The sequence below is a fragment of the Centroberyx affinis genome, unplaced genomic scaffold, assembly GCF_046629955.1.
Source record: "Centroberyx affinis isolate AG114_WGS23_722 - 3 ecotype Tasmania unplaced genomic scaffold, CSIRO-AGI_Caff_v1 ptg001616l_1, whole genome shotgun sequence".
NCBI classification, from domain to species: domain Eukaryota; kingdom Metazoa; phylum Chordata; class Actinopteri; order Beryciformes; family Berycidae; genus Centroberyx; species Centroberyx affinis.
The window spans coordinates 64,739-91,459 of NW_027280057.1; the positions used below are offsets into that span (position 1 = coordinate 64,739).

At 41.1% G+C, this 26,721-nt stretch overlaps 1 protein-coding gene across 1 annotated transcript in view; it reads right to left on the reverse strand.

Annotated features, from left to right (window-relative positions):
• Positions 1 to 26,721, reverse strand: part of bmp2k (BMP2 inducible kinase) — a 68,128-nt gene that overhangs the window by 36,965 nt on the left and 4,442 nt on the right. Inside the window, exons 2-4 of the mRNA XM_071528089.1 lie at positions 4,343 to 4,461; positions 2,003 to 2,108; positions 725 to 867 (exon numbers count right to left, since the gene is read on the reverse strand). Coding sequence (XP_071384190.1) covers positions 725 to 867; positions 2,003 to 2,108; positions 4,343 to 4,461 — 368 coding nt within the window. The remainder of the gene's footprint in view (positions 1 to 724; positions 868 to 2,002; positions 2,109 to 4,342; positions 4,462 to 26,721) is intronic.

The following is a 26,721-nucleotide window of genomic DNA, read 5'->3' on the forward strand; positions in this document are numbered from 1 at the left end:
CTCTCCCCCTCTTTCTCTCTTTGAACACGCTCATTTAATTGCTATTTAACATTTTGTCTCCTACATGTTGAGTCTTGATGTCTTTTGGTTTCTGCTGTTGTCTAGTTTTGGGCTGAGGTGCGTTTATAGGCTCCTTAGGATTTTCTTTGTCTCACCCACGCAGTTTGTACTTTGTCTCCTTTTTCAGGGTTTTTTTTTAAATCATGTGCGTGTGCAAATAAACTACATATTTTTGACACATTGGGAGCTCTAAGCTGAGTCAATTTCAATTAAAAATGTCAAGCTGACAGGTGGAATTAAAGTGGTCAGAAGAAAAGAAAGGACGAGGATGAAGAGGAGGTGGGAGGGAAGGGAGGAAGAGAGGCAGATGTGATTAGGAGATGAAGAAGAAGAAAAGGGCAAGAGGAAGTGTAGAGGAAGACAGAGGCAGAAAGGTGATCTGGTGGTGAGAAGACAATGGAGAGAAAGGGGAGAGAGGAGGAGGAGATGTGAAATTAAAGGGAGGAGAATATGTGAAACACCTTATGGTGAAAAAATTAAGCCCTCTAATTATTGCATTTATGGCTTTTTAAGGGCTTAAATTTAGATGATTTAAGACTTTTTCAGACTTTTTAAAAAGGACCTGCAGATACCCAGTCAAGACCTCAAGGCTGGTGGTGGTGATGAGGTGGAAGGAAAGGAAGGAAGGGAAGGAAGGGAGGGAGGAAGGGAAGGTCTTGCTCACCTTTAGGTCTCGGTGGATGACGGGGGTCTTGCACTGGTGCAGGCGGGCCACGGCCTCACAGGTGTCGCAGAAGATGTGGAGGACCTCGGCCTCGCTGAAGCCCACGTTCAGCCGCTGGTTCATCTGCTTCACCACCTGACCCGCTGGAGGGGGAGGGGGCGAGGGGCGAGGGGGGAGGGGGGTGGAGGTCAAATGTCATTTTCAGTTCAAGTGGGAGACTACCGCCAGCCAGCATGTTTGGTGTTTCATGCCGTGCTTGCAAACCAAATTCCCCAATTGGAACGATAAAGTGTTGAACTGTCCTTGATCATGAGTGAATAAGTATGTTTACATGCACAACCTCAATCCAATTTTAAACCGATTAAGGCAAGACTCAGAAAATAGCAGCTGTAAACGCCTTAGTCCAATTATTATCAGTGTAAGGCCATAATTCTGCTTAATTCTTCACCTAATTTGGCCTCTGAGTAAACTGACTAAGTGAATCAAACTCATCAGATGAATCCATGTAAACCTGGATTATCTGGGACAAATTCTGTGACTTTGCACCATGTAATGGCTTTATCTAACCATCCGCTTAGAGCATTGTGTGCATGTAAAGTTATCCACTAAGCAGAAAAATTGCCCAAAATAGACACCAAATGACAAGCCAAGCCAGCAAGCTTGCATGATTGATAGAGGGGTCACAGAAGGACAGAGGCGGCAACAGACCATTAAGCTGCCTACCAGACAAGACAGGCCCAAAAATACAGAATTACAACTAAGACTTTTGTCCACCAGCTACAGGTAAATTATGGTGGTTAATTATGACTGAGGCTAGTAAGTTTGTTTATTCTTCTAGCCGCAATAACAGTTAACCAACCATCATTTGGAGGTCTTATTATATTCTAAAAATGTAGTTGGTGGGTAAATGTTAGAAGTGTCTGTATTATCCAATGTGACCAGTGCACAAAACAAAGTTAGTTTCCCACTGTGGTGACCGGTGACAGATGTATCTTAACAACAAAACAGCATTCAGTCTCATTTCTGTATATCACAAGGAACAAATAATGACATTCTCAGTTTCTGAAATTTGAAGTGGTTTTCTTGCCTATTTCAGAAACTGAGAATGTCATGACTTGTTCCTCATTTTCATTTTCCATTTTCATTTTTTGGTAAAAAATACAAAAGACAAAAATTGCAGTTCGACTGAAGGGTAAATGAGCCGGCAAAAAACCTGGTGATAAGATCGAAGCACAAGTTTCTCAAGCAGTGTTTGGGGAACTAAGAGGGAAGCCGCACCTTTACAGTACTCCATGAGGATGAGGACCTCCCAGACGCTGTCTGACACGGCATTGATGGTAGAGTCCAGGTAGCCAACGATGTTCTTATGGCCTGACAGCTCCTTCTGCACACAGGAAAAACAAAAACATGGGTGTGATCAGGACAGAGAGATACAGAAATAGGAAGGAAATCCCCGTTTGAAAGAGCAGAAATTGTGTACATGGCCACTACGCAAACTCTAAAAGTACCAAAAAAACACAAAATAAAAGGTGGCCAACATAAGAAAAAATGGGCTACCAAAGTGTATATATGTGTGTGCTTAGGCTACGTTCACACCAAGCATGTTTGGAACGACATATTTAAAGTCTAAAGCTTTTCCTCCTTTAGTTCGGCTTGTTTGGCCAGGTGAGAAAAATGCCATTCAAACTCAGGAGACACCAAATAACGGCACAAGAAGCCTGAAAACACGAGTTTCAGTTCTCTAACAAGCGAGCTACGGTTCCTTAGGACTAAGAACGCAGCCTAATCCTACAGGAAACGGCCCCAAAACGCAAGGGTTTATGGGTATAAGGAGATGGATGTAGATCTGACAGCCACCAGTTCCTTATGTTTGGAAAGACTAGCATAACAAAATCGAACCACTGTCTGGACTGATGCTCATATTCAACTGTTACTTCATGTGTTCTTAACTGGTATGAACACCAGAAAAGGTAAAGGACAGCAAAGAGTGCAGGTAAGTCCATCATGTTTAGGTCAAGTTAAAGGGACTGTGATCGGATATATTTTGGATCCCTGAAGCCATGTTGATCCTTTCTAACTATTTTAATCTTATTTAAACTGTTTGATTCACCGGTGAGTCCTGGGTTTGAATCCGGACCACGACCTTTGTTGCATGTCATCCCTCTCCTCTCCCGATCTTTCCTGTCTCTCTTCACTTTTACCGATCTAATAAAGGCAGAAAATGCCCAAAAAAGTCTAAAATATTCATTCATTCATTGGATTGAAGCATTTGGTGTATGTGTTTGTCTTGGTAGGTCATGAAATGCCAGCATGAGCAGAGAGACTGCTGTGTGTTGTGGAAACTGACACACCTAGGGCAATGTCACAACAGGCCAGAAGTGTGTCAGTGTTTCAGGTCAGCTGTGTGTGTGTGTGTGTGTGTGTGTTTGTGTGTGTTGGGGGTGGGTTAGTCATTGTTCCAGTTGATCAGGCAGTGAACACACACACACAAACCTAGCCAAACAGCTCAGAGTGAGCTGTTCAGTAACACACTGGGGTCAGAAGTTCAACACAAGACATCTGTTGTTGTCCAAGTAGCGGGCTAGATTGCTGGTAAGTAAGTGAGTGAGGGTAAGTGAGTGAGGGCAACAGGAGATTTTTTTTTTTTTTTTAAGATGACGTAAAACTACTTTGTCAATCATCTCCTGCTATCATGTGTGAGTCCTAACTCTTCGTCTGAAATAACAGTATTGAGTATTTCTCAATGGACCAGGTGCATAAATACATTGTCACCCAGCCCACGGTGCACAGCAGCCAAAAGCAGCTTTTGTTCTTGCCAGATTGGAAAATGCTGGAAAACAGGATCGGTTAGGAAGATGGAACGAGGTCAGGCAAGGAAACTGGCCTTTTTATGCACCTTGTTGAGGGCTTGTGTCTGATTTAGAACAGGGATGTGAATGACTACATGCTTAAAATACTTGGCGTGAAGAGGAGTCAACAATGAAAACTGAGCCTGGTCTCATGAAATTTTGTGAAATGAGAACAATGTCTTCAAATGCAAATAACGTGATCCATGCATGAAAAGTGAGAGAAATACATTTGAGCGTGTCGGGTTAGGGGGGTTGGGGGTTGGATGGGCAGATACATTTACAGTCAACTCAGACGACCTATGACTGAGGCAACCAGCGGTTTGGTGAGTTTTCATGCATGAGAAGGCAGTTTTAGTAAGAAAGAAAGATATAATAATAATGATAATACATACAAACACAATAGCAATGGGCAGCGGAGCTGCTGCCAGTCCCTAAATATTGCAATATCTTAGAGTCAGAGAATAATAGAGAGAAATAAGCCAGAATTATATTTTTAATTGATAAACTGCAAGCTCTATGAGGCTGTAAAAACAAACAATGTTCTTCCATTATGGAAAAGCAGTTAGGCTTAATATGGGTTGGGAGATAGCCTAACATCTTTAAAAAAACAAAAACAAACATCTGCCAGTGATGTTTGTTGGCATATTTCTTTGTTTTTATGACAGTTGTTTAAAATGGCAGTGAAATTAGTCAAAACCCTTCTCTCTAATTACAAACTGATGCAACCAAACTCTGACTTGAAGATCTGGGAGAATGCTGCTGCTCTCACCATGATAGTGATCTCTCTCTTGTAGATGTTCAGGTCCGGGACGTTGTTGACGTACATCCTCTTAAGAGCACAGCGGACGCCGCTGTGCGTGCGAGCCAGGAACACCACCGAAAAGCCTCCTGGAAAAAGCAGAGGATGGCAAGTTAGCATGACATCAGCATATTTACATACATATTTAGGCCAATCTTGCCTTACAAGTTCCTTCACGTTTTTTTTCATGATCTTATTACCCAGTAGGGCGGAAAATCAGCCCCTGCCAGCAGCCAAATGCAGTTTAATTTTGGCTCTGGCTGGCAGGTTCATCACATCAACCCACCACTGCCAGGTAAACAGCCATCACTCCGAGGCCCATTAGCTATGTTCTCAAAGTCAAGTTGGCTTGTAAAATAGTCAAAATAGGTGGTCAATTTTGTAATCCGCCATCCACTGTGGGTGAAAAGGTTTTGCTCAAGCAGCCATTTGAGGTTTTGCCTTTCTAACGACAAACAGTGGCAGTCATTGTTTAAGTCTCCATTCATACATTTATCCTGAATCCATCCTCCATTAATACTGCAAACAAGGAAATTCTGTCACAGTTACACAGAAGAGCATTAGCATATTGTAAACTTGTAACTTAGGATGACTGATAAAAACCAAACCAAACCTGATTTCATACTCAATTCCTCTCGCAGATGGAGTAAAAGTGCAACAGTATTTAACCATGCAGTAAAAAGCATGGCTTCTACAACGGCTTCATCTGTACATACAGCAGATTCCTACATACAGTTGTACATCTATGTTGCTCTACTTGTCTGTCACACAGGTTGGTAAAGCCCAAGACATCAAACCAAAGGCAGTAACTAGAGATCACAGAGGAAGGCTTGTTACCAGAAGCTTTGCTGGTTTGAATCCCAGACTGGGAATTTACAGATTCACTCTCACACTTACTGCTGAGGTTCCCTAGAGCAAGGCACTTGACACCTAACTGGTCAGTGAAGCTGCTCAGTGGCTGACAGTAGGAGGTGGCGCTCCCAGGTGTGAATGTGTGTAAGAAGTACGAAACATGGTGTTGCTAAAAACAAGAACATGCATACTCAACAAACTTTCCCTCAAATAATAAAGGTACCAGAAACCTAATCAGCTAAGGTTCACTCAAGGTTTCATGGAGGTTCTCTAAGATGTGCAATTTTAACGGCAGCCAACTGGTGTCATTTCATAAGCAAGTAGGCTAAGCTCATTTAGCTTGTGTTGGCCTCACTCCCACTGGGCCTAATCCCAGAGTGAATGAATCTTTGCTCCAGCTTTATAAAATCCGCCAAGTTTGGTAAGAATGATATATGAAGCTCATGCTGCAGTGGGAGTGGACTCTTGGTGGAAAGAGGATGATTTCTTGAGTAGGAATGGAGCATGTTGGCAATGCCAGGGACAGAGGGTGTTTGGCTGGGGTGCCAGTATCTGCTCTCACTGTCCTGTGTGCCTCTGGGTGAATGGACACTAGCGCTCTGATGGGACAGTCCTGGGTCTCATTAGGAGCAGCTCACTGACTCACTGAGTGGTGGGCATCAAAGTCGCCGGGCCGTGGAGGATAAAGAAACGATCCACAATGGTACGCTTGTTGCCCAACAAGTTCCCTTAGGTCAGCTGAAAAAAAAACATGGATTTGGATTGGGGATGAGCGGAGAAGAGGGAGGGGACTTGAAGAAACGAGCGGGCACAAAGGCCTTCATTCAAGAGTGCATCAATACCAAATCCAAACGGGTCTCGCGACCTATCTGTGTTGTTTTGATAACAGTGCGAGGCGAACACTTCAAGAGCAAGAGTGGATCTTATTCACACAGATCTAAGCAGGCAAGTAAGTGTCTCCCTGTGAGGACAGTAAACAGAAGATAGCAGGCCTGCAAGTGAGGTAAAGCATACATAAACAAACCGAAACCTAGCGTTCCCTTGTGTGTCGTCACAATAGTGAGAGTTACTGTAGCAGACATGATCAGATTAGGAGGGGGGCACTGATGCCCATCTGCAGCACCGAAGGTAAAGCAGCCAGCTAATGAGATAAAAGACAACCTGCTCCAGCCAGAGTTGCAGCTGATAACAAACAAAGAGGCAAAGCACAGAGTCTGGGAGGGAAATTACCACCAGCCACCAACAACATGCTGGTAAATTTTGACTGGAGCTGGTAAAGTCTCTACTGGCTTCTTTGGCAGGTAACCAGCCATTGTTAAAAAGTTCTATTTTTCTATTTTCTATTATAAATTGCATATTTTGCTGGGAAAAAAAAGAAGTGAAAATCCAGCAGCAACTGCGTCCGCTGGATAAAAAACGAAGTTTCCAGCCCTGCACATAATGTTGATTAGGTAACAGGCCATATTACATTAGGTCAGCTGCAATCAATCCTGTCTGTTGTTGAACCTGGCTCCACATTCACAGGCCTTCTCAGAGTATCGTTCTGATCTCTAATCAGTTTAGGCCTTCAGAACATGTTTGATGAGATATAGCAGCATCAAAAGACACCTGGGACACTGATCCTAAATTAGCACTCCTGCTGCTGACAAAGTCAAGACTTCAGGTTTAGCTGCTTATAAAAACATATCACCAAGAGAGAAGAGACGAAAAGTATGATGACAGAGATACAGGTGACTTGTAATAACTTGTAATAGCCCTGATGCAGGGGAAAGTAAGAGATTTTTTTTTTTTTTTTTTACCTTTTTCTTTTAGGTGACATGTTTTTTTATAAGCCGTTTGGGGTTTTAATGTCTCAATAGTTTCAATAGTTTGTATTGCTTAAATTTACATTTTAGGCATTTAGCTGACACTCTTATCCAGAGTGACTGACATTCTCTCTAGAGTTGTTTGATGTACAACATTTACATGTTGTCACATTGCCTGATCAAGCATCTCCCAATGACATCGGGCGGGGGCAGAGGCTGTCGACGATCGTTTTCACGATCATTTTTCGCCTATCACTGCAATCAAAAACGCAGGTTAAACTAAAGGGCTTCACGTACTGCCTCTTGTGAACGGTATGTGTGTGTGTGTGCGTGTGTGTGTGCGTGTGTGTGTGTGTGTGACTTAAGGCCATCTCTTTTCCTCTGCTGAGATGGCTGAGCATTGTTCTCAACGCCTCTTATTCAATGATTTTGTTGTTTTGGCTAATGGCCACACTGCAAAAATGCAATATGCAAAATATTCAAGTGATGAAAAAAATCATGAAAAAGTCACATCGGCAATGACAGTCTATTGTCAATGTCCAAAGACCCTATTCTCTCCTTCCTCCAGTTTTTATCAATGTTATGTGCAAAGAAACACCTCAACACCCAAGTCAGATGACAAAGTTTAGTCCAGATTTCAGCTCTTTCACTGCTAGACCTACAGAACTAGGAACATACAGAGTCAACAGAGATAATGATATTTGCTCTATGCACGTGTGAACAGAGCTCTTCAGCGGTGGCATTAACAGACTTGTTGCCGTCCCAAAAAAAAAGGTTGCGACAGGAATGAAACAGACCTTCTGTCTAGAGCAAGTCTGCAAGAACCGAAGCCGTTTGCGACTGCTGGACGCCGTTCATCGATTCGCCTTGCGCTGCCCGGCGTACTAACGTTAGCTCAATGGCCTCTCCGAACCGCTGGGCCGGGCTCAGATTGATTTCCTGTAACAAGAAAGTGGAGTGCAGAGCCATCCAGAGACTCAGGGGCAGTGAACTTCAAGCAGAAAATTGAATCATATGACATTGTGTCTTGTGAGAGAGCTGCTTTTAAAACAGCAGGAAGCACTCATTTATGAGGTAGAGGGACTCTTTGCACGCCGAAACCCAATCAGAGGTGATGCAGAGCCCACTTTATAATTCCGCCATATAAGAATAAGCCATCAGTGAGTCATCTTGTGTAAATCTTAAGCTTTTTGTACTGCTTAAGACTGAGAGATGTAGGATGCAGATGTAGTAAAGATCAAAGTTTAAGCAAGAACAGAGCGCAGATGAGGGGGTTGCATGAGCCGGATGGCAGATTTAACAGGGCAAAATCCATTTGCTCAGGCACAGGGCCAAGAGGCTAAAAAGAGCAAGCTATTAAGCATGCTCTTCAGCACGCATGGACAAGATGCAGAACAGCTAACCTTCATTGGAGAAATAAATCAATCCTTTTTAAGAGAGACAAAAAAAACATCCAGAAGAGTTTCACTGAACATACTAACTGCCAAATTCACTCCCTCAGTGTTGCTTTCCAGAGTTCGCACACGTCCTTACAGAACATTCCTGTCAATCCTTACTGTGATTCCCTGACACCAGCTGTTACCTGTCTGTCTATAGAGAGGGCCTTTTTGCTGATCCCCTCAGCAGCCGGCTTGGTGTCTCCGGAGGCCAGGTGGCTTTTGGGAAGCAGAGGGAAGAGAGAGAGGCCTCGGACCGGACCGGCCGACCCAGCGCTGCATGTCTGCCTGCTGGCCTGCCCCGCCACTGAGGGAGACCATATGCTCCAGGATCAGGTTCTCACTAAATCACTGCCCTGGGGCTTTTGTTGCCTCCCACCACCATGCCAACCACGGAAGTGGTGAGCTATAGAGTGTATTATTCCCCCGAGTGGCTCTGGATGGGATGATTTGTTAGGGGGGCTTTGTGCTCAGCATACCAACTTCCTGGATAAATGAGGGGGACCTAAAGAACACAAAAGGCCCCTCACTGTACAGGAGATTGGCTTCGACTGATGAGAACAACAACGACGTCGTCTGTAACTGGCTGACACTGGCTACACGGATGCAAACACTGAAATACTCAGACAAACAATGAGTTGGAGTGGGAGATGCCAATGTGTAAAGACTCCCAACAACAGACTGGACTAGGCAAGAGCATGATTGGGATTCTCATTTAACCACAGAACTTTTCTTCTAATGAGGATGGCGAAATAGAAATAACAAAACAACGCCCCATACCAGGGACTTATGAAAAATTCATACACACGCTTTGTGTCTCCAACAAACCCTAAGAGCAGATCTGCTACACTCCATCCCATTGATCTTGGAGATCTCTAAATGTGCCAAAATTTGCAGCTGCTATTCATCCAGCTAGAGTTTATCCACCAACATCCACACAGGCCAAATTCCCCTTACCCAAACATCTTGCTAAACACCTTTTCTCCGGCCAAATCAGAACTCTGTTCACAAGCAAGTGTTGTCACTGGAGAGACTGATGTATTCAGCAATTAGCTATCAACGTGTCTGGCCCACAAGCCGCCAAAACAAAGTGATGGCTACTCACATCCTCCTGTGGCAAGTGTAGACGGATGCAGGATGGCAAACACTCATACCAAATGATTTTATTTTTTTTTCCCTTTTGAGGCTTTTAACTTAATTTATTGGAAGAGGCCAAGAGTCTGTGACTCAGAAGAAAACGGGATTTATCATGGATGCATATTGGAAATAGATTTTTTTCTAATTCTGTAAATCATCCTCCCTGCAGCCCCCTACCACTCCCAAAAACATCTTGCAGCTCCCTGAGGGGTCCAAACCCCCAGGTTGAGAACCACCAGTAAAGGGCAATACACTGTCATTTGTTTTTAGACTGTCACATAAGTTTTGTTAACAAATGTCCATAAATCAAAAGTTGATTCGTTCCAAGTGAAAGTGACATGAATTGACAGACAGTATAGCAAAGTTCCTGTGCATGGTGCTGTAACTGAACCCTTTCAGTGTGACAAAGCATCACTGATGGGCATGTCTAACTTCGGTACTCAGCGCCCATTAGTCACATCTCACTGTTATTCTCCCTCTCGTCCTGCTCGTCAGATCGCTCGCTGCGCTGCGGAGGGGGGATGGAAGCGACACGGTCAGTTGTCGGTGGCAGTTGGGAGGAAAACCCCCAGTCCGTCAAGCCAAGCAGAAAGGAGGGGGAGCTGACGTTACAGCCTGGTTCTGAGGGAGGCCTGTAATTACTGGAGAATTTTCCCCTAGCCCCGCATCCAGCGCTCAGGACCCTGACATCACAGCGAAGCCTGACTAACTGGGACAGTCACAGACGGCCCACATGACAGCCTGTGGAAGGAGGCTTGAAAGAGGAATTCGACAGCCTTTGCGAAACAGATACTGGGTATGCCTTGTGATACGAGTGAAAAAAAAAAAAAACTTCAGAAGGGGTAGAGGAGTGTCTCAATGAGGGAGGATTACAGGATTTAGTAATGTGCAGCGAACAGAGATGACACGTTTGTGGATTCTGCACGCAGATGTTCTCCCTCTGAAGCATGATGTCATCTGTGATAACAGACCCCTCTCTCTGACTGACTGACTCTTTCTGTCCATCCCTCTTTCACTGTCGATTTCTCCCCCTCTCTCTCCTCTCTCCAAGCCAAGGCTTCATATTCAAGCAAGCGTGACGTCCTAGCTTGTTAAAAAGCTGCAAACCGAGGATAGAGTTCAGTTCAAAGTGCCTCCTTCAGCTGTAGACCTGCTTTTAAAAAAGGGGAGAATGCCATTTCTGGTGGAGATCGTTTGGAACAAGCAGAGGTATTTCCTCCTGGAGGCCCCCCTTCCCCAATATGAACCCACAACACTTCCCCTACAAGTCTCCACAGTAGTAAAGCTTGAAGTGAAGAGTAACTAGCTCAAATCCTCTTCACATAACCATTACATTACAAAGAATAGTATGAAGAACCTCTCTTCTTCAATTAAGATTGTAGAAAAAGAACAAGGAATAAAATGTCTGGTCTTTCCTCTTATATGTGAATGAGGGACTTGTTGTACTCTAAATGACCAAGATGAGACTAAAGGTGAAAAATAAGAGGTAAGAATCACTGTTTTCCACTGGGAGTGTTTGCAGAGCTATTCTTCACCTTCTTTCCTTCTTCATCTCCCGTCGCCTGCAAATCTCCTCTTGGCGTTCTTCCCAACTTCCCCTCAAGTGAGTGTTATTCCATATGAATCAGCCTTGGAAAAATAATCCCCTTTTGGGTAAACTCTCAAGAAGGACTCATACCCTAAAAAGGTGAAAATTAATTTGTCCATAAAACTAAAGAGGAAATGGTGAGAAATGTAGTCCTTTCTCAGTGCACATACAAATATTCCAGCAGTTTGAGTTTTTCTCATTTCAGCACAATGATATATCCACCATTTGAAAAATAATTACAAAAAATGCAACTTACAAGTGAATATTATAGACGTTATTAGCTATCTGAAGCCATTTACTTACAAAACTACCATTTTAGAGGATGTAATCATCTGTGCTAATTAGATATTGTGCAATAAGTATCAAGTAACAATATTCTTCATGAAATGGATATGATATTTTGGAATTAAATCCATAATTTAGGCTATATTTGCATAGGAAAAAGACACGATTTCCTTGCACTTAAAGAATCCACTGCACCATGGTCACAGAAACAAGCTCAGATGTGCATTACAGACTTTGAATGTTACTTCTCACCACTGTCTAAACAATGTTAATGGTCACAACACACATGTAGGCCTATGAATCATGACACTGAAGTGACAATGAAGCAGTCAAGGGAGGATTACTTGCATTTCATCTGACAAGCTAGAGCAATTACATAAGTTCTTGATCTCCTTTGATGATAACTGATTCTTGTGAAAGTAGAGTGGAAAAAAACCATCTATGTGGTTGCAACTACACACTCAAGACCCAGGACTACGGACTTGATGCAAAAAAAAGATCTTTAATAAAGATAATGAGCAACGCGCTTCGCTCAGCTTCATCAGGATAAGCCTGGAAAACAAAACAAAATGATCATAACATAAAAGAAAATATTAGTTGAATGCCAGTCTATAAAAATGAGTTTTTAGTTGGCTCTTAACAGAAGATAGACAAAATGATTTCTTCAGGTAAACTGTTACAAAATGTAGGACTGGCAAAGGCTAGATCACCTTTAGTCTTTAATCTGGCTTTAGGAATATTCAAAGGTTTTGTCTCCTTAAGTGTAAATTGTAATGTAAAGGACTTCTTTCTGGGCCACTTTGGTTGTGAACTAGGGCTGAACGATTTTGAAAAAATATCTAATTGCGATTATTTTGACTGATATTGCAATTGCGATATTAGAGGGAATGATCATTTTTACATCATTATTCTCATTTTCATTAAAAGACGCATTAAAATGATTGGTAACACTTTATAATAACCATCATTAATAAATGGTAAATTGATAGTTAATTAAACTTTAGTTAATAGTTATTTTACTGTTAACAAACAATGAAATGATCATTAATAATGTTTACTAATTATTAGTAATGCTATAATTTATGTTATTTTATCATTAGTTTGTAAAATCATTTGTTTATAAATTATATATTGTATCATAGCTGATAAGAGACGGTAAAAAGGGTAAAAAGCTATGATACAATATATAATTTATAAACAAATGATTTTATATTACACAAACGAATGATAAAATAACAAATTATAGCATTACTAATAATTAGTAAACATTATTAATGATCATTTCATTGTTTGTTAACAGTAAAATAACTATTAACTAAAGTTTAATTAACTATCAATTTACCATTTATTAATGATGGTTATTATAAAGTGTTACCAAATGATTATGGTGTGATTTTTGCGGGGATCTGTACCAAACAAAGATGTTTTCTTAAGTCTGTAGAATATGATGTGTAGACCAGGACATCTCTGCAGCACGACAATATTTAATTTAAAATGGTATTTTGACACACATTTCGCCTTTAAGAAATATTGCGCCTTGAAAATTGCAGTAGGCCATATTGCAATTTCGCTAAAATTTCGACTAATTGTTCAGCCCTACTGTGAACCCCGACTTTGATGAATTCAAAACAAGCGTCATCCATGATTAGAGAACAGTAGGAGCAAGTTTAAAAAAAAGCATATTATTTTGCTACATCACTGCATTCCTTCTGCAGAATAACAGGCATGCCATTTTTCTACTATGAACATAGGAAATGGATTTCAGTCAACTCAGTCTTTGCCAGTTTGCAATGCTGTGCCAGCTGCTCTTGCTAATTACCAATAATGACTTCTTGATCCCCAGTGCTTTAGCAAATCCTGTGAGATTTGGTATTATACAGGCTAATGCGGAGAGGACGTTTGTTCCTTGGGTCTTGAATGTAGCAGCCAAACATGTCATTTGGTAACTGTGAAACTAGCTACAATAAACCTGCATAACTAAAGTAGCAACAGCTGCAAAAAAACATGCTTGGAATTGTAGGAGCAAGAGATTTAGGTCAATTTCATACTGCGGATCAGTTTGAAGCCAAGGCTGCTTCTTTCGCCTCATTTCATTGCCAACCATAAACACAGAGTAACACCAACCCCAGCGACCCTGAGATTTACCCTGTTCTTCAGGTGCTGACAGACATCAATTTGCAAACATGAAGCCCTTGTACCCCACTTTAGGCTAACGACTATCTGTTAAGAACACTGCTTAATCGGTTTCTCTGGAGTCTTCCAAAGTGACACTATAGCGATACTCTGAAATGCATCAGCGGCATAGGTTGTCAGCCTAAAAATAGATTTGCGCTTGCTTTTGGTGAGCAGTTGAGAGATTCTGCACTTGGTGAGCTCTTCCCTGACAGAACACTGCACCAACTTGTCATCTTTTCTGGACCTTTCACGGTAGAAAACCTACCTTGGTTATTTGATGGAGAAATATATTCCCTTTGAGTTTAGGCAAATTGTAAGGTAGGTCAAATCCCTTTCTTTAGGAAAATATTAAAATATTTAATCATAAAGTATTATCTGGATACATAAAGAGGACAAATGCTTTAACGTGTCAAGTTTTGGTATAAAACATACGCCTACATTTAAGCTTATACCCTGCTTGGTTAAAAGATGTGTAATCCAACACCACTCCTCTTTCCATCACCATGCTAACCTAACCAAACTGGAAATGCTACAAACACTGTGTTGCGTAGGCTTACTCTTACAACCAAGTCAGGCATGACCAAAGCAAGGAGACAGAGGTGGTTGCTGCAGGTCAGATATTTTTAAACCTTTAGAGGTGAGGGTGGCACTCTGCCAAAATACAGAGGAGATAGTGGGATGCCACAAGAACACCGGACTAAAAATGAATGCAAGGCAAAACCAGAGGAAAATACAGGAGAAAAACTTGGCAAAAAATTTGGCAAAGGTTCCAACACCTGGGAGTGTAATTTCGTCATAAACTTATAGGTTTATGAGTGCCGTGATTGCATTTCAATCAGTTATCACTTTTACAGGGCAATGTTACACCCTAACTGTGGAGTGTACAGTATTTATTTCAAGTGTTGACAAAGATTTGGTTGTCAGTTGTACTGCATGACTGGCTTAGGATGTACAAACTGCAGTAGGTCAAGTGCCTTTAAGACTTCTTGAAATCTACATTCTAAAAAGTAAGTGAGTTTTAAATGGAGCTGAATGATTAGGCCTACTCAAATCAAAATCGCAATATGAACTTATGCAATTTCCAATTTCCAAATCGCAGAGACTGCTAAGAGAGAGGGGCATCACGAAAGGATTTCTAAACAAGGTATTTTAGTGCTCTGGGTAATCTTTGGTCCATGAATTAAGTACGATGTTGGTGAAAATCTTTCATCATACTCAAATTCAGTAAATCCTGCACACTGATAAGCAATTTTAAAGTTCTAAAAAAGAATTATGACAAGAAAAACGCAGTTTAAATCGCAATTGCAATATTCTGTCAAATAATTAGAATTCGATTTTTTGTCAATATCTTTCAGCCCCAGTTTCAAGGAACCTAGAGATGTTCAGGTTTCAACCACAGGCAAAACCCAGAAGGAGAAGGATTCATGAACTCATGACAATATGATGGACCTCTATTGTATGGAAGCCGTTCAAGTAACCTTACTTGATACTTTTTCTAGCGAGGAACTAGGGCTGGGCGTTATGGACCAAAAATCATATCTCGGCAATACACGATATATATCTCGGTATTTTCTACGAAGTAGGCTAAATGTTCAGCTGTAAGTCAAAGCCACATGTGAGATGTCACAAGCACTTTTATTAAAACAAGACTGTGATCAAAATAAAATGCAAAGACAGGGTTTCCTTCCCTGTTTTAGAACAGTCTGGTAAGTTCAGAAAATTACATCACTTTATTGTAATGCAGCCTTTAAAACCAGGAAAAGACAACACTTATGCCATATCACGATATTACGATATCCAAAATCTAAGACGATATCTAGTCTCATATCACGATATCGATATAATATCGATATATCGCCCAGCCCTACGAGGAACCCTATGGTGCTCACTGACTCTTACAGGAACCCCTGATGAAACCCGTTTTTCCCCAGGTACACTCTGCAATCCTCTTCATCTTTTGATCAAAACGTTGAGCTACAGGTACATCTGCTTTGCATTCAGCACCGCATTGTTCTCCCGCACAATGGAGAGGTCACTTTCAGCTGGCGAGTGCCTTGTACATCTGCTTAGTATGGCCATGAAGTGACAGGGTTGTGTGAACAACCTCTGCAACAGCACTTCATTAGTCTGATGAGGCACTGCCATCCAAAAAGAAACTTCTTAAATGAAAGTAATGAGAACAGAGTCTAACCGCCAGGGAAGGTCGTCTACCAGCCACTTTGTCGGGTAACCAAACATTATCTGGGGGGTCTGTTCTAAAAGCCTAGCTGGGTGGTAATATAGTAAAAAAGGGCTGGTAAATTTTGGCGTGTACCAGCCACAAGACCATAAAAAACCTTTGCTGCCCTGCTTGGTGACAAGGGTTCCACCTAAATGGGTTTTTGAAAGTCGACACTAATACTGATATTTTTGGCTTCTCCTTGAGTGCGGTGGACTACTTAAGATTGTTATACTGATATTTTTGTATAGAACCTCCCAATAGCTGATATTTTGTGTTGATAATATCTGTATATTTTTAAATTTTCATGCCAAAAAACAGCAAGTATTCAGTGTTGACTCCGTAAGTGTACTCTTGTCAGGGTGGACAGTATGTAGACCATCATGGGACACTAAAACTCTCCACTGAAACCCACCACACTTATCCAATGGCAAGGGAAACTCTGGGATACACTGATGTCTTTAAAAGAAGAATTCATTTACAAAAAACCATTACTGAACAATTAAATGAAAAATGTGCACAGAAGACAAAATTTCACTGCAAGTTTTACAGACTGTTTTATGCAACTGTGGTCTGGGATAAACCTCATCATATCATATCGGCAGTGAACCACGACTGGCCGATATCCGAGATTTAACAGAAGACCATTATCAGCCCAGTATATCACGCATGGGTCAAGTCAACAAACATTCACATCCTACAGTTCATCCCATCTGATAAGGACGCAAAATTAGCAGAGGTACAGGGAAAATCAACCAAAATGGCAATGCTACAGCTGCAGTACTGCAAATTCTGGTTATTGTACAGCCAAAATGGCAAAGAAACTACTTTTTTGCCAGCCTTGTTTCGACTAGCTCAAACTTGACTGACCCATTTCCCCCCCCCACACACACACACACACATCTCAATTCTGGTGTGCACAGTAACCTGCCTGGCAAGTGTGAACTGCAAACAACACTGTAGCTGCTTTGTGGCATGCCTCAAGAAACTGTCAAGCAGGACTATCACACCCCCCCCTTCATCCTTGATCAGCATTTCTACACTATAATTAGTAGAACTGAAAGATAATGACAACCATTGTGATTTAAACTTTTTATTTTTTCTTGTTTTTCTTGTTATGAATTTTTTTTAGAACTTTAAAGGATAAGGCTGCTGTTTTTTTTTATGCATTTCTTACCGTCAACAAATCCTATGAAAATAACAAAATCAGCAATGAATTTGTTTTGCCAACAAGTCTCGTCCATGTAGCCGGTGCCCAATGCAGCCATGTCCCAGCAGCCATAGAACTCCATTATATTAAAAAACTATTAAAAACACGTCACAGAGCCATGCTGCTGCTCTGGCAGCATATTTCATCATCGCGATGCACCGGGCCGGCCGACTTTTTCCTCAAAAAACTTAATAAGCCGACCGTAAACACGTTTTCCATCTCAGGAAAGTAGTTCTGTAGCATCGAAAATAGTCCCCGTCGTAATGAAGAATTTGTTGCCATTTGAATTTGATTTGGTAATAACTACAATAGCCTGATTTTTAATGGTAACAATTAGCAATTTTTAAAATGTAAACTATGTCTTTGTGAGCTGTATTTTAGAGGTTTTTAGCTTACAATTGGAGTCAATGACTTCCGGGTTGAAGGCTAAAAAGGGAACGTGGGAAGTCGGAAAGTAACGGGAGCAGAGCAAACGCATTGTTGATTTTGTTATTTTCATAGGATTTGTTGACGGTAAGAAATGCATAAAAAACAGCAGCCTTATAACAGCTTTATCCTCTAAAATTGTTTAAAGAAAAGTGATTTTGTATTTAGGTTTGCACCAATATGGTAGAAATCCATTTTGGACATCCTCTCCTTTGCGATTTGGAAATTGCTGAAGTTCATATTGCGATTTAGATTTTTTTTCCCCAATTTATTGTTCAGCTCTAATAATTAGGCCTATGGATTGTGCATAAGAGCCTTGACTTGAATCAATCCAATCTCCTCTCCCTCTCAGGTGTGTGATGCAAAGCACTTTAAATGACAGATGTGTGTGAAGAAGTCTTTCTAAGAAGTAAGACCATAAAAGGCAATATGAGGCAGTGTGGCGATGGGTGTGTGTGTGTGTGTTTTGCCCTGAGCTTAGTGAGCTGGAAAAGTTCTGGCAGTCAGTCCTCATAGATCTTACCCCAACAGTGTTTATGACTGAGCCGACAGACACAAGTGGCTGTGCTTTGGAGACCTTATGATGAAATGGGGAAAGGGAGGGGGGGGTGGGGGGTGAAAGGGTGAATCATTACATCAGCAGAGGCAGTCGTGAAAAAGTGGGGGAGTCCAGGTTCGACAACTTCCCAGCAAACAAAAGGAATGCAAGGGAAGGAGTGGGAAAGAGGTTGCCTTGTTTTCCATTGCTGTTAGATTATTTAATGACATATTTGAAATTTCACTCCAAGATGAAAAAAAAAAAAAAAAGTGACACCTAATTTGACAAAATGACTGCTGGCATTAAAGTAAAGCACATGGTGGGCTATGATTAAAGTTGTGAGTCATCTTGAGATCTTTGCTTATTCAACAGTTGCCTGTTAAGAAACGTTTTTGCCGATAGAATCGTGTTTTTGAAATATTGACTGATTTATTTAATGTAATGATTTACAAAATGGACATAGCCTATAGCATTTTGGAATAAAAACCTTTCTTGTGATGTCCTAGCTATTGTGGTCTTTCTTCCATGCATTGATCCCTCCGTGACGCAACTTGAGTTACATTATTTATATAGCACATTTCCTACAAAAGAGAGACTGATTGAAAGATAAACACTGCATCCATCAGACCGGGGGAAAGTTCAGGAAGGTCAAAGGGAACAAGGCAGGAGTGCGTCTTTGGAAATGTAGGCTAGTGGGAGAAGTGCTGAAAAGAAGATCAACGAAACCGAGCGTGGATCGATCATCTCTACCTGTCTAACCTCCCATGACAAATTTAGGCTCGTGGGGTTAATCACAGCAAGATGGAAACTGTGGATGCTAGGGGAATATTACTTGGTAGTGGCAGACTGCGATGACAATTACAAACAGTTGTGAGAGGTCACACATTCACAGCATGGCCAGGAAACTAGAACTGAACTACTAAATCAAAACAAAACCGAAATAGTGATATGCACTTCTGCAATTTCCAAATCTCAGAGGCTGCAATGAATTGCTTAAGAGAGAGGAGCGTCCAAAATGGATTTGTGAACAAGGTGTTTTAGAGCTGCAAGTAGGGCTGGACGATAATTCAATATCATCGTTTATCGTCTTTCAGTGGGATTATATTGTGATGATATGGTGATTTTGGGATATCGAGACGCAGAATTCGGCTGTCTGAACTGATGAGAACAAGCACATTTTATTTAGAAACTCAGACAAAATGAAATATGGTAGGAATATTATGTGAAAATTTCAGTTTAGTTTGACATCACACCAAACATTACCATTCGGTTCAATATGATGAACATTAATTTGATTATTTAACATGATTTTGCTTATGTGAGCCATATCGTCATATAGGCTATATCGATATCGAAAAAAATCCTTATGATTATCGTGATATTGATTTCAACCATATCATCCAGCCCTAGCTGCAGGTAATCTTTGGTCCATGAATCAAGTACAATATTGGTGAAAACCTTTCATCAGACTCAAACTCAAAACCTGTACATTGGCATCTATTGTTTTTTTAACAAAAACACTTTTCTTCAATCTTTTCGGCCCAAATAAGGGATTCCGGATCACACCCCCCTTTCAATCTAACCCAAAAATGAATAGGGGTGTAAAAGGTTTGTCTTTAACGTCCAACACTAATACTCACCGTTTCTGCTTGCTTATTTTTGCTTTGCTGGATGGCAGAGTGAATAAACTTGCCTATTAAAAGTGAAAGTTACTATCAACTGACTGATGGCTGGTATACATTTCCAACCCTGATGGAAACTAAAACAGCGGTCTGCACAAATGTTGGAATCCACCTCAAGTTCCTCTTCACAGTCTGTTCAAACACTGAGGATTCTGGGTAAATACTATATTGTTCTCATAGCTGCTTGTGTGAGGTGCTTGAGTGTCTCATTTAACCGCCTTCCACTCTCCCACTCATTCTATTCAATGCTCTTTCCATTGCTCTATTAAATGTTTTGTGTATGTTCCTGCATTCTACTCTTTATTATGATTCTGTATTGTGTTGTGTGCCACACAGCAAGCCGATTTTGACAATTTTCTCTTTTGGCACATTTAAATCTTGAACTTAGGAAGGAGTAGGGTTGCAAAATTCCGGGAATTTTCAAAGTTGGAAACTTTCCATGGGAATTAACGGGAATTTATGGGAATTAACGGGAATTTATGGGAATAAACGGGAATAAACCAGGAATTTACTAAATTGAAGGTATGCTCTTAATAGGGAACTTAAATATAGTTGGGGAAAATATATTTTAGCATAATCCTGACTAAAACAACCAGATATCATGCAAGTACAGTTGAATATCTATGCTATTCCTCAATCACATGCACACATAGCACACTGCTTACTGCAGGGCTATTGAGACCACGCCCCCTACATGCACTGTGCATTCCTGTGCATTTTTATTAATTTTTGAATGGGTTGGGTCGGGGGGATGAGTAATATTTAACTCAACATTCATGTTTTTGTTCTTCAATGAAAGAATTGATTGTTCAATAAAATATTTAACACTTGATAAAGTTCTACTTACAAATAAATCTGTTTTAATTGTATTATTTTGGATGGATGTCTGCTTATAACAAAACAAAATATTTATGCTTGGATATGATACCTTTCCATTAAATTACCCTCAATTCCCAGTTAATTCCCATAAATTCCCATTAATTCCCATAAATTCCCATTAATTCCCATAAATTCCCATAAATTCCCATAAATTCCCATAAATTCCCATAATTCCCATGGAAAGTTTCCAATTTGGAATATTTCCAAAATTCCCCAGCTTAACTTCCCATGGAAATTTACCGGAAACTTTCCGGAAATTTACCGGAAATTTTCCACCCCTTTGCAACCCTAGGAAGGAGCACAGCCTCCCAGCCAGAGAGGGATTCCTTGGCCCATAAATTTCTAATTAGTCTAAACTACAGAGAAGTCAAATCAATTATCAAAGTGATTCTGACTAAGTAAGAGAACAAATTCTCAAAAAGTAGAAATATTCAGTGTTGTAACATTTCAAAACAAGGCAAAGACTGTAATCTCAGCCGTCTGAATTAAAGAGGAATCTCTGATTTAAACATCAAGGCAGGCACTGCTGTGTAGTTGAAAACTAAGCCAGACAGGGTTAGAAATGTGTTTCCTTTTTAAACTTTTTCACTTGATTAATTATGAGTGAAAGCCTAGAAGCTGAATAATATTCTTTATATCACAAGACGAAAGCATTTATCACCAAGATTAGAGGTACGATACATTTCTAAATTAGAAAAATGTTTTTCACGTTCCATAAATCCTCTGTCAGGAGAGTGACACGTTGGCACCAACTTGTTTACAGTGCCTACAGCCTCTGTCATCAAGGGTGAGGCAATTATTCATCACTTCTTTGACTAGTCATCTAATCGAGTGTAGTCATGCCTAAGTCAAGCAGTGAAGTGTGCTCACATAAGCCCATGATGTGTTTCAAACCTGTACTTGGCCTGTCTGAAAATGCTGACCTTGTCTGGAGGCAGGCCAGGAAGCTAGTGTTTTGTCCACCAGCCACAGTGACTTCTTGATATCAGTCAGTTTCACTAATTTACCAGCCAGTTAGCCACTTACTTGAAAGCCTCCAACAGGGATGGGACAATCTGCTTATCACACAATAATATTCAATACACGATATGGGGTTCAGGATTCAATACAACCACGATACATCACGATAAATCTTTCTAGCAATGGCATTTGCTTGCTGGAATGTAAACAATTTAAAAATGTCATTACAAATTGTAATTTAGATAGAGAGCTTGTGAAATTGTGATGGTCAAGCCGTCTCATTTGTGATTACTAAAGCAGAATAACATGGAGTTAATATCGTAATTCATCTTTCTGCCCCACAATACCTATTGTCACATTTTCATATTGTGATATACTGAATTTTAATATATCGTCCCATCTATAGCCTCCAATCCTCAGTCTATCATAGTAATGAATTGATAAGGCAAAGATTTGGGTTTTTACAAACTATGAACCCAAGAAGTAGCCTAAACCCATCCTACTAAACGGGGACCTGTGAACCAAGTACACTTGAAGCTAAGAAAATTTAGGCAACTTTGAGCTTATCAGCAGGCACACACACTTATCTGGCATATTCATAAATGTCCTCATTCAAGGCCAGTACTACAAAAAAGCCATTTCTTTCATAACACCCAACTCATCCCACATGGAAAAGTTTCTGTTTTTGCACAATCCCCCCTCCGGCCCTCCCATCATATAAAACCTGCAACTTCACAACTTGTGACATGACATGAGAGTCAACATAGTACGGCGGTGCATTTTTGGGTATTCACCCCTGAAACCCTGTTTCCTTTAGCTAAGACACCATAGTTGCGGTTCAAATGGCTGGAATTTATTGATTTTGAAGAATAAAGAATTTGTGACAGTCCTTCCCAGCATTATGCCCCGCCCCAACATCCTGTTTTAACTGGAAATACTGAAGCAAGATACCATCGAAAAGTTTGGTTGTGACTAAAAATGTGATAAATGATTATGCATATTTAACTGTTTAGCCCTACTAGGGCAAGATTTCCCTTGCCACTTATGACATTTGTGTGGCTCAAATATGAAGTAATGATCAATCTTCATCTTGTCATTTCACTGATCAAAGGAAAAAAAAACCTTCAGTGAAAGTGCACTGAAGTGAAATGTAGTACTGGCCTCCCAAATCAATGTCCTTCTGTTCGGCCTATGCCTATGACCCGAGCTCACTCCCACATTTGGCTTAACGCCCTCCTCAGATCGGGCGATAATGAATCGGTTGAAAATAATTCATTTGCAGCAACACAAAAGAGGGGAGGGGATGGCCGTGTAGAGAGGCAGATACAGAAGGCCTCAATGAGCAAGCACAAAGGCTGCGATCCCCATCACGGGACCGAGCGCTGCATCGTACCAGCATTCTTTCTAGGGTGCTAGAACAGGACAACAAAGGGGCACAATCCGCCTATTCATCAGCAGTACAGTATGCTAATAATGTAGATGGGATGCGTTCTCACCACGCTCTCCGGGCAAAGAGGGAGGATCAAATGGGCCGTACAAAAAAAACATTATCAAAAGGGAGGCTCTGACCTGCATTGTCGTGATTGACATACCGCCCATAATCCATAGGAAAGACAAACAAAGCATCTAGACCTGGACTTTCATTCAAATTACTATGATGTTCCATGTATCCTGCTGTAAGCCGTACAAAAGCACTTGGTGTTTGCCAATGAAAAGTTCAGCCTGCTGCTTTAATAATAATAATGATAGTAATAATAGTAATAATAACTTTATATGTATGGCACTTTTCTAAAAACAATGTTTACAAAGTGCTTTACATACAATAAAACCCAAAGAGACAGTGATGTAAAAGTAAGTAAAAGAAAAGAATAAATTAATAAATCAAAAATAGAAGGTAATACAAGAGACTATTCTACATCCACTGTGTCAGCTGTGTTATTGGTAGACCCAAACAGACTGTACATACGGTATCTATATTTACCTCGCTTTTGTCTTATGCCTTTGCCTTTCTGTATTCTCAGTAATGAGGAACAACAGAGCTTCTCAAATGTACTTCACAAACCGGTCCAGCACCACGTGACGGACACAAAAATCAACCGTAATCACATCTGCATTGATAACGTTCTGCAAATTTCCAGTAATGATCAAGGGCCAAAATCCAGCCTAGAGAACGCACAGCGTCTCCCCAGGTTACAAGCGGCCGAGGACAAGGTGAAAAAGCCACGTGTCCACTGTTAACTCAGCAGCTGTTTGCATGGAAACAGTGTTTGCATTGCTCCTGTTTACATGATGTGCGGCTGCTCGTCGTGGTCGGGGAGTCCCTGCCACCGAGGCTGAAAACCTTAAAACCTTAAACCGCTCTCATCTCCTCAGCCCTCTTCAGAGTTACAGAGCGTGATTACAAACCCGAGCGTAAACGTTTCAAGATTTTTGCTGACGGCGAGTGAACGACGCAACAATTGCGTGTAGTCAGCATGTTCTGTGAAAAACTTTTTTTTTTTTGTTTTTCTGACAGGCATGCGTCACCCAAAACGCACAGACAATACCCAGAGGAGCAGGCGGCCGAGGGTCGCTCAGTCGGGCTTGTTGTTAAGCATTCTGTGTGAGGAAGGTTAATAACAATGCAATGCAAAACACGGGGAGCCGCTCTGCAGCACAAAGGTTGCAATCCACTGATGCTTAGAAGATGGAGGTGACCTTAATTAGCCGAGGCAGTAATGAGTTATAGCCTTGCTGTTAACGTGCTTGTAAAAGTGCAGACATAGGAAGTGAAACCAGCGAGCCAAGGTCCTCCTGTTAATTAGAAAAACGCGGTGACATTTTTCCCGTGAAGTTGCCAACACATGTAAACATGAGCTGTTTGCGTTGTACGATCTGATATAGGCACGCCAGCCATAGAAGCGTTCATGTCATGGTGAATAAACAACGGTCTCATTTGGACTACTGCATGAGTTTGAGAGAGACAGTCATGTGTTAAATGCTCAGTGGCTGCTCAGTAAATAGCCTGATGGAAGATCATTTCCCTAGGTACCTGATCAGTTTGGGAACAGTAAGTCTGCCTTCTTCAACAGAGATTTTAAAAGGCATCCTAAATAAAAATCAGAAGGGGTGATTTGCCCAGAAAGACTGGAAGACTTCTTTCTCTGCAGCAAAAAAAAAAAAAAAGGTGTCAAAACACAATTCACATTATTAACAAATGATTCTCCTAAAGATTCAAGAAAACTTCATTGTACATTATTGCAAGCAACATGAACATTTTTCTTTGCTGTGTGTCTCTCCGTCTGGTGTTTGACAAACCTGACGCAAGCCACAGTAACTTGTATATGAGAAGAAGGGCCCAACAACAGCATCACTACATACAACTTTTTTTTTCTCTGCGGCAAAAAAAAAACAAAACAAGGAGCCTAAACACAATAAACAAACCATTCTCCTGAAGCACAGTCAACTAACTTGTATATGAGAAGAGGAGGAGGGGGGGTCCAAGAACAGCATCACTACATATTTTCCATTTTAAAGTTTCATACTTTTCCGGAACTTAACTTTCTGACAGGAAATTAATGTTTTAACTGGTGCCCAATATGCTGATAGTGACTGAGAAATGACTATCAACTATTGCATATTAACTCTAGAAATGAATATCATTCTTCAAAACAACAAACATGTGCAAAAATCACAGTAGTTCAACAAGTAATAGTGCAGTCTTATGTGTACTGGGACTGAATAATGGCTTCCTTTCCCATACTTTTTCAGACTTCTGGGCAATTACCGAACGTTTCAAGACTTGACGATGAGCAAATTAATTTTCCAGACTTTCAAGCCCTGCATAGGAAGACCCTGTAGGCTCAGAGACTTTAGTGGAGCAAGGGTGACACGCTCACAGATGCATCCTGTTCCTACATCTCATGCCTGTGTTCCTCTCTGAGACGGCATCACACAGAGCTGAAGAGAAACCACAGAGGCAAGACTGAAGTGGGGGGGAAATGACTAAGTTCCTGCGCAACATACGAACTGTCCTACACTGCAGATATGTCACTGGAGGGGGGGGGGAAAGATAGCCAACCATGCACTGTGTCAAGACAAAAATTTCATATATTTCAAAGCCAAGATCTAAAAAAAAAAACGGAGGTGGTATTTGCCGCGTTTTTGAACCAAGGTAGCGGATGATTCAAACGGGCTTTCATCTGCCTCTCCTCTCCAGCAAACCACAGCTTTCTGTGTTTTTGCTTTCAGGGAATCTCATGCTTTTCATTAAACCGGCACAGCTGCTGACTAACGGCTGAATAAAAGGAGTGGGAGAGGAGCCTCTGGTAAACGTCCCATGATTCATTGAGTACCTAGAGAGCAGCCGCACAAGTGACCCACTGCCAGTCACGGCGGCCGGGCAGCAGGTTTGCCGGCCCGACCCAACTGTGCATGCTAATGAGGCTCCCTGCCCTTGCCTGGCTGTCCTTGGTGAAATGACAACAGGGTTACAAGACGGACAGGGAACTAAGGGTGCGATCACAACTTCAGTTCATTTTCTTTGGTCCGAACCACAGTGGAAAAAGTTCAATTCGTAACATTGTTGTATTTGGCTAATTTAGGTCCACACTGCCCAATTACAGGTGAGCCAGGGCTTGTAAATAGGTCATATGGACTCACGAGTAGCTTGTTTATTGGACAGAGTTTTGGTAACTTGTTATCCTGCCAGGTTACAGATTTTGGTGCTACTGCATGAGTTTGAGAGAGACGGTCATGTTTTAAATGCTCAGTGGCTGCTCAGTAAATAGCCTGATGGAAGATCATTTCCCTAGGTACCTGATCAGTTTTGGAACAGCAAGTCTGCCTTCTTCAACAGAGATGTTAAAAGCCATCCAAAATAAAATCAGAAGGGGTGATTTGCCCAGAAAGACTGGGCGACTTCTTTCTCTGCAGCAAAAAAAAGGTGTCCAAACACAAAACACATTATTAACAAATGATTCTCCCGAAGATTCAAGAAAACTTCATTGTCCATTATTGCAAGCAACATGGACATGGACAACATCTTTGCTGTGTGTCTCTCTGTTTTGTGTTTGACAAACCTGACACAAGCCACAGTAATGTTTCAGTATATGAGAAGAAACCACAGGTAGCTTGTTTATTGGACAGAGTTTTGGTAACTTGTTGTCCTGCCAGGTTA